Raw genomic sequence first — 14,586 nt, forward strand, 5'->3', positions numbered from 1 at the left:
CTGTAAGCAGCTTTCATTTGCAGATAAACACGGTTATTTTTTTTATCTATAATGTCATGTAAAAATAATGCATTTAACTTATCAAAGTTCTATATTAATTATGTGGACAAATCTCCCGAATCAGTACGTAGTGTAATTGTTGAAAGTATTCATTCGAACTATCATCATACTTAAACACTCCCTCACTGCCCCATAATTACTTGTGTAAGTCCCTAATTTAGTCCCTATTAAACCGGGAAATATTTAAGCAGGGTATGACCAAACTTGCATACTTTAAGATTAACTTTTAAACGATTTTCTTTATTTTAAAAATGTAACCCGTCTTACAAATACACTTGTATTATTATTACTGTTATTCACCTGTACAACTTTTCTAAAATCAATGACACACACGTAAAATACTCGAAAAGAGAAGTGAAATAGTACAGTTGAGTTCACACTAAAGGTTACACAAAGTGCACTAGGAGTACACTAGATGTGCACTACTAATGCACTTCGTAAGTGCACTTTGTAGTGCACCAGACCTTTTATATGTATTAAGCAGTTACCTTTTATTTCAATTTGACTTTTACAAAAAGATAGATAAATTTAGATATCTGTATAGTTGTTTTTCATAATAAATTTGAAGTTGTGAATATTTGATTTTGTGAAATATGGCGTAAAATATCAGAACAATAATTTTTCTCAAAATCATTAATTTTACTGATTTTGTACTTTAAAACTTAAGTGTTAGAATAAGTAAATATAAATAATTATAACTTTAATGTTGATAAGTTAATTAATAAGTTAATTGATATTTAATATGATTCTATTTTTTTTCTTTTAATCTGGGTTATGAAATATGAAACATTGAAATGCTAATTGAAATGCTAATTAAACAAAATTCTGTCAGTTTTTTGGGGGTTTTTTTTTGGGGGGGGGGGGGGGGGGCGAAATTATGCCAATTAGTTATTTTTGATCTTAACTTATGGTTGTTTTAGTTTAAGTAATGATTTTAAGCATAAATAGCCTTAAATACATTAAAGAATTAATATGTTTATAATTGGCCTAAATTTTGTCAATTTTATCCCATTTATAATCTCTCTTACCTTCTCAAACTGAGATTTACCTAAGATTAATATAAATGATATATATTATTCTGAAAATAAATATTTATATATTATGGTAGTATATGTATGAAATGAGGATTCAGTATCGATATGTGTGGATTAAGTATTGATATGTATCTGTGGGACACTAGTACAATGTATTATTAAACTGACATGGATATTTACAAAAAGATTAGAAAATCTTTCAATTCCATTTTTGAGATGACACCAATCTTCCTCCTTTTTTCATGCATTGTAACGTAATTATGCAATATGATTATTTTTATGAGTTTATTATAAAATGCAAAAATATTTCGGGGTTTTTTTTCTTTTTGTACTACTTGTAATGAAATTTATTTGCACCAACATCCAGAGAATACAGAATTTACATTGCCTACTTATATTTATCATCTGCCTTTTGTTATTTACCCTGAGGGGCTCTCTTATCAGCAGGGTACTATATTAAAACACCAATACACAGCATTACTTTTGACACTTCAATCTTCTGTAATTGTTTTCTGCTCATGTATGATATTTTAAAAAAAAAAAACAAACAAAAAAAACACAGATCTGCATTAAAGTGAAAGGTAGTTACAAAAGTTTTATAATCATGTATTTAAATATTTTCTTAAAAAATATATTATCTTCTAAATGTGTTAAAACTGACAAGGCAAATTTGTCAAATTTATAATAGAAAAATTTAACATTTCCCTGTTCAGAAACTAAAAGATGTTGCAAATTTTAATGCAGAATTGCAAGAAATGTGGATAAATATTGATATGAGGTCTTTCTAGAATAGTTAACACTGATATTAATTTTAAACAATTTTTTTTTATGAAAAGATTAGAAAATTCCACACCAAGACAATAATGACAATACTATCTGACATGCGTTTATGCCATTATGATTATTTCTACATTTGATAATACAAAAATTATAGTCATTTATCAATGTCTTACATGTATTTAGGGAAAAAAAACAGGAAATTTTAAATAAATATTGCATACATCTGCATTTTTGTTATTTACCCTGGGACCCTCTTATCAGCAGGAGACCAGTGTAATTAAAACAGTCGCTCTCAGAAAATGTACCAATACACAACATGACTTGAGACTTTCCTCTTCTATAAAAGCATTCCCTTTATACATTAAATTTTTAATATAGAAATCTTGAATAAAGTTATCAATTTTATTTATTTCATATTTTTTTTTAATTATTTATATCTTTAAAAAGTACGCAAACATTGCAGGGTTGAAAAACGTAATATCACAGTGTATGGATTTATTTAAAATCAATGAATTAATTTTCTCTTTCAATCTTGAACATGAGGAATTGCCTCATGAACATTTATATCATTATGCAGAATGGCAAGAAATGTGGATAAATGGATAAAAATAGAAAATTCCGCTTTAGAGACAATAATATCTAATATGCATTTACGCCATTATGATTTTTTTATATTTGATTACACAAAAATTGTGGTCATTTATCTATATGTCTAACAAGCCTGAGTGCCATCGCCTGATGAGTCTAATAATATGCATTTTGAGAAAACCAGGGAGTTTCAAAGCATACTTATAATCTGCAAAATTGACTGTTCTTTGTTAATTACCATGAGGCCCTCTTATCATATAATAAAAACAGTCCTTTTCAGAAAATACCAATACACAGCATGATTTGAGATTGTCCTCTTCAATAAAAGTATCCCTTTATAAATTAAATTTTTAATATTGAAATCATGAATAAAGTTATCAAATTTATTTATTTCATGGAAAATTTTAATTATTTATATCTTTAAAACATATGCAAGCATTACATAGTTGAATACTAAATTATCGCAGTATATTGATTGTTTTAAAATCAATGTATTAATATTTTCTTTCAATATTGAACATGAGGAATTGTCTCCAAGTTGTATATTATAGAAATAATATTTTAGCTTAAATATAAACCTTTCCTTAATTTGTTTGAGCTTATGAAAAAAAGTTATGTTGTTACAAACTAAATTAATTGGGCCAGAATTATCACATTGATTTTCCCATTTGTACTCAAGAAAAATTGAAATACATGGTCATTAAAAAAGTTTTAAAAACAATTAATTATCCATTACAAAGCATATTTAAATTTAACCTTATTAATTCTATAGATTTGATTTTAAGGGGTATTATTTTACACTTACAGTTAAATACTGGTTAATAAAAATTTGATTATAATAAATAAAAGAAAAAAAATAATTTTAAGCTTTAACATGATAGCACCTAAAATTTTAAAACTGCTGATTTTAAAATTTACTTATTTATATTCATGAATAGGCCATATATTCCCAAAGTTTTTTTTTCTTACAGCAGTTTAACAATGGATGCCCCCTCACCCCTGTCACTTGATGTGCAATTATCCAATAAATCATTTAGGTGTCACCTTCCCTGGTCATATGGTCTAGCTAGTGCACTAGAAGTGCACACGGTGTGCACTTCTAGTACAGCTCTAGTGAACTAGAAGTGCACAAGGGTGGGAAGTTTAGTGTGAACTCAACTGTATTTATTATTATAAATAAACACATGCACGAAATAAATGTCTACGACAAAATGTCAATCTTTACATATTTCAGCTAGTGAACAATTGTCAAATGATTAATAAATATTATTATACTTGGAGACAGTAGATTCTGATCCCGTACTCCCGTTGATACCTATATGTCAAATGATCAGATATCAGGATCTTTATATGTTTAATAAGATCCCGAATTCCATGCAGTCTTTCTTAAAGCCACCACTGATGAATTTTTCACAGCCCAATTTTTTTTAAGTTCATAATGGCCAAGAAACTAGCTGTACTACATGATGCTATTTTAAATATGTGTATATTTCATAGCTATATGGAACCGCATATACTGCATATATAGTGAGCAATAATATTATATTAATATTTAAATTTTGAAGAAAATAAAACTAAGAGTTGCAGACTTGCATGGTTTCATTGTGTCTACCAGAGACATAGATAACATGATTATCTATGTCTCTGTGTCTACTAATGAGATACATTTAATCACAGATATATATTTAGCTCCATGATAATATACAACGGGAAATGCAACTTTTTACGTCCCCACGGAGCTTTATATAATTATACAGTATAGGTATTTTTGTAACGCCCCTAATCAGCACCAAAGTTTTTTGTATTGATTATCCTGAAAGACTCTGGAAAAGGAGATCGCTGTTTAAGTATCATTACAATATGCAACATTCCACAACCCGGCACATTTCATGTGTTTCCTATCAAGTAATTTAGCGTCCATTTGCAAAGTTTGAAACTTTCCGTTTTTTATTTGTTCGTTGTTTTTTAGGTAAGCAAGCGCCTTTGATACCAGGAATAATTTCACGACCGTATACTGACATAGAAATCGGATGGATCTTACATAAACGTGAAAGTATTTGATTTGTAAGTTTATTCTTATATTTTAATTTTCTTGCAATATACAACTGTTAAAATATTATATCAGTAACAATATCTTGCTATTGAAATTATAAATAAAATCCTTAATTTCAGCTTCTAAATGTTGTCAGTGTTGTGGGTGGGGTTATATTTTGTGGTTATGCAACCATAAAGCTGACGGTTTACGTAACCAAAAATAAATCGTATGTCAAAAATAAAGTTCGGTGTAGAATAATGTAAGTATTTCAACAATAGTACTAGTTGTCAGTTGCTGGAAATACAAATATTCAGGAAATTGCCTAAGTTCATGTAGAGGATTGAGCCCCAACAATCTGGAATTGTGGACTCAGTTTGACCCATGATCATTTGCTTGAAAGGACACATACATGTAACTTATGATTTGTTTATTGACTTTTCAGACTGCTGTCGAACAATATGATGATGAGAGGAAAACTTTTGTTATACAAGGCATTACGATTCAGTGGAGTGCGGCTGTATTCTTCAAAGTCCAGGCCAGCAATAAGAGGCAGAACTCCTTGTTCAAATCATGCTTGCTGTAGCAATATTTTAAGGGAAAATTACTGTAGCAATATATTAAGAGAAGATGACAGCATTTTAAAGGTTAGTTTTATTTTCTAACATTTGTACTTGATATAGATACGGGTATGTGAAAAGATTGAATGCCAGAAGCAAAAAGATAATTGTTTATTATGCTGCAACTACTTTCTGTTTATTGTTAGACTGACCCTAACTAAAATGTAATGATACATAAATGTGTACATGTAGTTATTTTCTTAATCCACAGATTTGCAATTCCAACATTATTTTCACATTTCAGTGTTACTGGATATAGTCATATACACAGTAAAGTATTAAAACAGTGTTTAATTTAAACAGATAGAAAAATCATTAATACAAAAATCTAAAATATTTCACTGTTACTGTGTTATATTTACTTTTGTACAAAAATGAAAATCACTGTAACTTAGTGTAAGTTGTAACTGTACTTATTATAATTATATAAAAATAAACAAAGAAAGGCAAACAAAGTTTGCTTAAGCTCAATTGCCAATAAAACTAAGTTATCAAATCAGTATTTTTTTCTGAAATTGTAACAGGACAATAACTTTAGAAAGTGTTTGAGAAAATAAAAATAATAGCATTATTGGAGCAAATTGGGCCTTTAAACTTTCTGCACATAAAAAGCATATCATCTGTACCAATTTTTTTTTTCAGAGAGATTACTCAACCCCCAAAAAAGAAGAATTCATCAAAAATGTTGGATTTTTTACCAGATTTAAAGAAAATTTAGGATTTAAAGGCACATTGAGATATTATCCAATGGTAAAAACTTGTTTATTAATTCTTTATTTGTTTCTTATATTCATTGAGATAGTAGAGCCTTAATGGCAGATTTTAAAAAGTTGCTGAATAAGGCTTATTTGCCTCACACTCTGAGTTCTTTCATGCGAGGAAACTATCACGGTAGTTTACAGGAAGGCATTTAGCATACTCAGAGGACTAAGTTACAACTTGTGACTTAAGTAATGTAGGGTGTGGCACCTGATATCTTCTTCACCAATAACACAGGGAAGTCTCTGGATGACCTGTACAGTGTAACTGTCTGTATTACATGAAACCAAATAAAACAAAAAACAAAAAATAGATTTACTTGTATTAGGTTAAAATATAAACAATTGTTATAAAATTGATTAGGCAGCAAACTTAGCAGAGGAATGGCATACTGTGCTTGTTTTCAACTTGGTACTAGTTGTTGGTGTGACTTCAAATTGAACAAACAAACTTTAAATCATTCAGTTGCTTAATTATTCTTATTTTACACAATATGACATTGTTTCCAGATATTTACCTTACAGGGTATGTCAGTCAAGCTATCACAAGTGTAGTACATGTAAGACAAGGCACTCATGAAATTATAGTTGTGTAATGTACATTATATTATCATAATTAGCGACTTGTTATTGTACAGAATGGTGTGAGATATATATAAATATACAAATCATTGGAACACTACCCTTTCTCTGGAAACAGAATGGTTTGTGAATTTTTTCATGGTTTGATTATCTGATATATTGAAGCAACCACTGTATTCAGAAATCAAATGCTGTATATTTTAACTTACATGTAGTCCCCCAACCCAAACGCTTTATACACACATACATTTGTATTTTCAATGTACATTTGTATTTGTATTTTTCTCACAGGTTTCTAGAGTTTTGTATATAATACACATTTTATTAAGAGGGTATGGAATTCAAGAAAAACAGTGCTTTTGCTTAAGTGTAAAATACTAGTTTGAAAAGTGAGAAAATCATAAAGCATAATTACAAATGTACATGTATTATTTATTTGTAGACATTAAAGTATAGTGGTTTTCGACTGTATCTATCAGCAGCTGAAGCATCACGATATAACAATATCTATGATTGTAAGTAACACTGTTCCATACATCTCTATTCTGTCACATCAGACTGGAAAATGTCATCATACAACTTGTATAAGGTGGCGTCAGTCTGACATCGTTAATGAATATTAAAGTTGTGTGCTTACATATATTAATAAGTCACAGCTGCTTAGAATGATGTTAAAAAAAAAATCTGGAAACAAAGTGATCCCTCGGAAGCATTAATCACAACAAAATTACAAGAGGACTGCAGACCGGTTTGATTGAGTCTGTACATGAGGGATAATGATAATAGCTGCTTAGAATGATGTTAAGTCATATTTTAATAGGCTATATTACATGTATAAGAAAAAAATGCTAATGAAATATTAGCATTATTTTTTGTTAAATCATTTTGAAAAATGATTTATGTGTGACATAAGTGAAAAAGAATAAAACACAGAAGAAAATATCTGACATATTAGATCTATAAGATTTTTAAAATTAAGAAATTGATTAAAATCTTTATTATTTTTTTCATTTATAAAATCAATCAAATCAGGATGACAATACTTGACTGTAAAAAAGATAAATACTTGTAAGGTGTCAGAAATTTATTATTATTAATTTTACTATTAAGTTAATAGATCATGGTTAGAAATCTATTTAAATCTATTTCACTTATACATTGTACATAAACATGCCTCCCATCCACCCTACTCCTTTAAAAAAGAGGATGGAAATTTTGGTCATGTTCAGATTACTGAAGTGGCAAATAACTTCTTATAAAAGAATGAGAACTATTAACATTGTATGTTTCTATTTTTGATAGATATAGATCTTCCTGATACGATGGCATCCTGGCATAAATTGACATGTCTGCATGTTTGGTAAACTTCATATTTTATTATAAATATTCTGCTAATTATTAGTTTTTGAATTTTATCATTCAGGGCTTCTGTGGCTGAGTATTCATAGTTGTCAACCTCAAACCACATGCCCCTGAATGTTGTGAGTTAGAATCCCATCAGGGACTTTGGACTTTTTCATGTGAGAAAGCTACATGTATCCAGCAAGATCAGTGGTCCTACTCAAGTGCCCACTTTTACCTGAAATTATGTAAATTATGTAAAAAAGGCACCCAAGGTCTTCATCTATCAGTAAAGCTGGAAAGTCATCATAACCATGGCCGTAACAATATTGATGTGAATTTAAATTGAACAAACGAACCTTTTAGGGTAGTTGAAGATTTATGTAGAATAATTATACATGTACATATTAGCAGTGACTAGTGAATATTTTATCTAGGAACATTTTATCCTGTTTTCTAATTTCAAGGTACAAAATTACAATATTCATTTCTGTTATGTTAAACTTTTTGTTTGATTGTTTCTAAAATTAAATGACAAAGTAAGCACATATAAACAACATGAAAGTGATTTTTAGCTCACCTGTCACAAAGTGACATGGTAAGTTTTTGTGATCACTTTTCGTCCGTCATCCGTCCGTAAACTTTTACTTTAAATGACATCTCCTCATAAACTCCTAAGTCAACTTCATCCAAACTTCACAGGAATGTTCCTTTGGTAGTCAACTTTAACAATTGTTCAAAGAATTTAATTACAAGCAGAACTCTGGTTGCCATGGCAACCAAAAGGAAAAACTTAAAATATCTTGAAAACCAAAAGAATAAGAGCTTAAATATTTGGCATGAAGCATCATCTAGTCAGTGTCTACCAAGTTTGTACATATAAATGCACTGAGGTTAAAATTAGCCCCTTCCCGGGGGTCATTGATTTTCCTTATTTGTATAAAGTAAAAACTTAAAATATCTTCTCTTAAAAACCCCAAAGAGCTAGAGCTAAGATATTTAGCATGAAACATCTTCTAATAAGTGTCTACCAAGTTCAAAAAAGGGCCCTGGGGTTAAAATTGGCCCCGCCCCAGGGGTCATTGATTTTCCTTATATGTGTATACACATGTAGTAAAGTCTTAAAAAATCTTCTTATAAAACACCTAAATGGCTAGAGTTTAGATACTAAGCATGAAATATCTTCTAGTGAGTGTCTACCAAGTTTGTTCAAATAAGTGCGCTGGGGTCAAAATTGGCCCCTCCCAAGGGGGGGGGGTCGTTTTTTCCTCTATATGTTTATAGTAAAAACTTTTAAAATCTTCTTATAAAAACCCCAAAGAGCTAGAGCTTAGATATTTATCATGAAACATCTTCTAATGGTTGACTACCAAGTTTGTTCAAATATAAGCCCCTGGTTTAAAATTGGCCTTGGCCCAGGGGCCTATAAGCAAATGCGATTTCAGGGCCATTATGGCCCTCTTGTTTAAGATTGGGCTTTTGTTGTTGAGTGATTTAGGTTTTCAAATCACTTGCCTCTCACAGCTTTAAGTTTGAATCCAGTTAGGGACATTTTGGTTACATTTGTATAAGAAAGCTATTCAGCTAGCATACATGTAGACAGTCAGTGGTTCTTTACAGTTGCTTTCTTGTGAGGTATTTGGATTCTTTCATGTGAGGAAACATCTCCAGCTAGCATATATAATGTCTGTGGTTTAACTCAGGTGCCCATTCATGTCTGGAATAATGCACAGAGGGGCACCTGAGGTCTTCCTCCACCAGTAACACTATTACCTATACAGCTTTGATGAGACATAAAAATAAACCAAAAAATTGTCTGGCTCCACAAGTAAAGCTGGAAATTGCATTAATTAGAATGTAAGCATAACTTTAAATACAACAAAGAAGTACATGCATGGGAAAGATGTTTCATTTATCATACCTCAACATAGCAGGTTACATTTTGTACTGGCCAATAAGGAAAGTCCGGTGATAAATCTTTAAACATATGATGATATTATTGTACTAGGTTGATAATGGTACGGGTATCAACAGAAGGACGTGAGGGTAGAATTTTACGTGATCAAGTCATAGAAAATCTCATTACAGATACTAAAGCTAAGGCTAGGATGCTAGGGGTAAGCATGTTTTATTTTTACTACCATCTATTTTCATTATAAGTCAAATGTTTATATGTAATGATTTTGTATTGGGCAGTTTTTTTTTAAGAAAATTTCTCTTCTAGTAAATGAAGTGTATGTTTTTTCTCCCTGAAAGTTTTGGATGGAATGTATTGTTGCGATCCTTTGACAGTTTGACCTTAATGCTTACTTGTCTGTATCTTTATTCTACAGTCACACGTAACTGTAGATTACTTACACCGAGATCAATTGTGGTAATTTCACCTTGCCCTAGCATTGAACCAGTGACCCCTGGATTTAAAATCTGATACTCTCCAATCTGAGCTATAAATGGTTAATCTCTGGACACTTGGTACTAATAACATGGCAATGCCAGCACTACAGAGCTATGCAAGTGTATATTTATACACCAACCTGCTAAGCTCAAGCAGGAAAGCATCAGGGTTAGATGCAGGGGTTGTTGGTTTGATCCTTTGACATGGTGTAATTTCGCAATGACAAATTGATTTAGGATATTAAGTTTAAATGGTCATATTCTTTCATGACTGATGCAAGTTTCAAAAAGGATTTGTAGTCAGTCACTTGCTGTTCACTGTTCTAAATTCAAAACAGCAATTTTATTTTACAGCTTAGCTAATGGTCAATTATATGTTGATATATTAATGTTTGCAGAAAGAATTAGATATCAGAGTACAAGCTGGTGACCTAGATTTATTACATACAGAATTCTTGGCAGCATTAGGAAACTATGATGAGGTAGGTAAAAGCCTGGTAATCTATTAAAAAAGCCTGTGAATCTATTAAAACCAATTTATTTTAGTTCGATTGTGTTGGGAGCTATAAGTTTATTGAAACACTCTCGATCTGTTCCTTGAACCAACTGGTACTAAGCAATGAGTGTAAAGTTTCTTGCTACAGATACAACAGCTGACAGGCTTTGAACTCACGCAGCCAGCAATACTATCCACTCGGCCTCACTGCAACACTATCTTACACTGTCTATTAGTAAAGATGAAAGTAACTGTTTAATGCTCAGATGATTTACCAAAGTGTTGAGGTTGCTATGCTAAGGTTTCAATTGTGTCAAAGACTGGTTTCTCTAATGCTTGAAAGCTATTTGCTCGATTGTACGGAAAATTATCCAAAAATAGGCATGTGATGTCTTCCTCCACTGGGAAAGATTGTGAGTCAATCAAACAAACACTTATTTATTTACATTAAATCTTATAAGATATGGAAAAAAACATTCTGTATATCACAGAACATATATCATCTTTAATGTTACAATTGACAGGGCTTGTTGTTAGATGACAAAGTTTTAGCTGCATCCCTCTGGAGATCATTATTCACTTTTAGACAAGATATAGACCCCAGACACCTTGAGATTATGGTACAATATGTACGGAAACAGGTTTAGTATTTTGTTTTCTTCGGGCCCTTGTGATTACAGTGTTTAGCTTTTACCACATTGTGCTCAGGTGAGGTATTGTGATATGTGACAAGTTGTGTCTCAAACAATTACCTTCAGCCCTTAAATTAAAAGAAAAATCCAATAAATCATACCTTTCTGACTATTTACATTCTAAACATGAACGGCATGAACTGAAGTTGCCTTTATACATAACTGTCTGTAAATAACAATAAAGCCATTTTAGCTGCACTATCCAAAGAATAGTCACACTTTGGTTAAGTTTTTGCTTGCAAGTTGGTATCTCCATAACAACTGAAAGGAATGGGTCGAAACTTTCCAAACTTGTTTTTTATGACTATCTTATAGCTCAAATCCCATAACTCAGAGTTTCTTTTTAAGAATGTTATGCGCTTTTTTAACTGTCATGTACTGAGCACACTATCTAACAGACAGCTCATGTTTGACATCTTTTGCAAAAGTAACATGAAGCACCAAAAATATGTTAGACATCAAGGTTGTATACACATTACTACACATATAATGCTAACTTTTAGACCTCAATGGTAGAGTGGACACAGCTGCTGACTTTCAGTCACATTCCCGACATGCTAATGGTTTGAATCCTACCACAAACATTTAATACTTTCATGTGATGAAGCAAACCAGATTATAGACCATTCTTTGCTCTACTCAGGTGCTTGCTTTTGCCTGTAATAATGCATGGAGGCGCATTAAGGAATTCATCCATCAGGGAAGTTTGCACATTGCCACATGGTGTTTATAATGTCTATGTGACTTGAAAAATTAAAACAAAACAAAACCTTAAATTATGCTAGAAACTTTTTATCTAAAAGATTTTCATATACAATCCATGTACTTATTTCGTTTTTTTGCTTTGTTGATCAGGTGCAGTTTTTACAGAAGATGCAAAGCAAATTTATATTAGCAAATGGACTAATTCCTTTCCTGCCTATAGAAGGAGACATAGTGCCTCAATCAACAAAAGACAGACTGAAATCTCTTAGTGAAGCTAAATTACAACATTATACAACCAGAGGTTAAATTTTTCATGCTGATGATCTCACTTCACACTTTGTTTTTCTACAGTTGAAGGTTCAGTATTACGTCCTGAGAATTGACTGGTTGTTGTTTTGAACAAAATCAAGTTTACGAGGTAGATGCTATTTATATATAGATAAGAGTATTACTCAGAAAGAGTTATCAATTTTGATATTGTTAAAACAGCTTGGTATATTGTAAAACATGAAATCTTTAATATCATGATCATTGTAAATGAGCAATTGAAAAGGAAAAAAATATCTCCAAAAAATCATGTAATCCAGATATAACATTCTCATCCTCTATGATGGCACATGTAATTTAATGAACATTTGACTAAATCTACATTAAATGTTTGAGAATGAAAGTTGGGACACAGTCAAATTTTGAAGAGGAAGTGGCACCGACTAAGATGAATTTGACACAGTCTATAATTTTGATAAGTTTATGGATAGACTTTTGTTGAAGGTTAGATAGAAACAAAGTGTAGTGTAGTAAGTACCAGAGAAATATTGAAATACTTTTAAATGAAACCCCCTAATCTGTGATAAACATTTGCCACTTGATTTGAGCCGAGCCAGACCTAACCCTCATACAGTCGGACAGGCTCTATATTATTGGATGATCTTGAGTTTCCATCTTGATATCCCAAAATTAATAACCAACAGTTGAGGCATCACTGTCCTTCATTCAGGTACATGATTCTTTATTTGAAATATCTTTGAAACAAAGAATGGTTTTAATTTGTTAATTTAAATATATATAAAGTGGTCATTAGAAAGCACAAAAGGGGAAGTTTCATTGTTTGTCAATTTTGTTTAACATAAGTTATTTTCCCTTTTTAGTATAAAAAAATGGCCTGAAATTAAAAATTACTTTAAAAATTTTATAAACAAGTACAAGTATAAATCTTTTAGCAAGTTAACAACTACAACTCTTACTTGTGCTTTGATTTAGTAAAGCCGCTTTATTAATTTCACTGTTTTTATTGTTTGTTTTGTTTTACCAATTTTTCACAATCATTGTTAAATATTTATTTTTCAAACCTGACTCAACTAGTCAAAATATTTGGACAGAGATTATTTCATTTCATATTTCTTTTTTTTTTTTACCTAAATGTAAATGGACAAATGAATTGCATCCAGTGATAGATCAAGGTTTATCTGTGAAAAGAAATTGTAACAGTTGTTGTCAAGAAACAAGCAAATGACTTGATATCAAACTTGATATATTGTCCTCTCATATTCACGCAAAATATTCAGTTTATTTGTAGGCATTATTTGGAGACTTATTTACTGACTGTCTTGAACTACCTCTTTCTTTTATCAATTTTCAGAAATTGTAAATTACTGTTATAATCAATTTTTTGAAAATTGAATCACTTATAGGATCAGTAAAAGCAATTAACATAGGAAAGCAAATCACAGTATCAGATTTTGAGAAAAGCTAAAAACACCATGAACACACAAGTTTTTGGTATATGCATCAGTGTATGAGAAAAGTTAAAGAAGAAGGGAAGAGATTGATTGTGTGTTCAATTCCAAATATGAGGAGTATTATATTGTATAAATGAGCCGCGTCATGACAAAACCAACATAATGGGTTTGCGACCAGCATGGATCCAGACCAGCCTGCACATCCGTGCAATCTGATCAGGATCCATGCTGTTCGCTATCAGTTTCTCTACTTGTTATAGGGTTTGTAAGCAAACAGCATGGATCATGATCAGACTGCGCGGAGGCGCAGGCTGGTCTGGATCCATGCTGGTAGCAAACGCATTATGTTGGTTTTGTCGTGATGCAGCTCAAATATTCATTGATGAAATATTTTGTTTATATATTTATTGCACGGAATAATTATTTTTCCATGCTTGCATTTATCAATGAGCAGTTTTCAATAAAAAAAATATGGCAAAAAGTAATGTTTGTTTAGTCTTTTTTAAGGAATTTAATTTGGAAAAATACCATAAACGAGTTTGTTTTTGGTGGATTGTAAGTCAAACCAACAGTGTACCGTATTTATGACTCTAAGGCAGTGATTTGATCTCCTATTTTGAAGACAAAAATGTTTCCTTGTCTTATAAACAGATCATAGATGTTGACTACGATTTTTCTGACAACTTTTTAAAACAACTATGTCTCTTTACTATAGAAGAAAAATTAACGTAACAAGATTTAGATCGTCATGAGAAATGGAAAGGC

General features: G+C 31.1%; 1 protein-coding gene across 1 annotated transcript; it reads left to right on the forward strand.

Moving 5' to 3' along the window:
- Positions 1–4,636: 4,636 nt before the first annotated feature.
- LOC132741897 (ubiquinol-cytochrome-c reductase complex assembly factor 1-like) lies at positions 4,637–14,286 on the forward strand. The gene is made up of 9 exons (XM_060730168.1): positions 4,637–4,756; positions 4,940–5,141; positions 5,757–5,864; positions 6,897–6,969; positions 7,757–7,814; positions 9,804–9,912; positions 10,588–10,671; positions 11,210–11,326; positions 12,233–14,286. The coding sequence occupies exons 2-9, from the start codon at positions 4,956–4,958 to the stop codon at positions 12,386–12,388; spliced, it is 891 nt and encodes a 296-aa protein (XP_060586151.1). The 5' UTR covers positions 4,637–4,756; positions 4,940–4,955; the 3' UTR covers positions 12,389–14,286.
- Positions 14,287–14,586: the final 300 nt, after the last annotated feature.

The sequence above is a fragment of the Ruditapes philippinarum genome, unplaced genomic scaffold (genome assembly GCF_026571515.1).
Source record: "Ruditapes philippinarum isolate M1 unplaced genomic scaffold, ASM2657151v2 ctg4029_1_1_1_1, whole genome shotgun sequence".
Lineage (NCBI taxonomy): Eukaryota > Metazoa > Mollusca > Bivalvia > Venerida > Veneridae > Ruditapes > Ruditapes philippinarum.

Coding starts and splice junctions, on each gene's coding strand:
- LOC132741897 (XM_060730168.1), top strand. CDS start 4,956: ATGATGATGAGAGGAAAACTTTTGTTATACAAGGCATTACGATTCAGT. Junction 5,865..6,896: donor CATTGAGATATTATCCAATG/GTAAAAACTTGT, acceptor ATTTATTTGTAG/ACATTAAAGTATAGTGGTTT. Junction 11,327..12,232: donor TACAATATGTACGGAAACAG/GTTTAGTATTTT, acceptor TTTGTTGATCAG/GTGCAGTTTTTACAGAAGAT.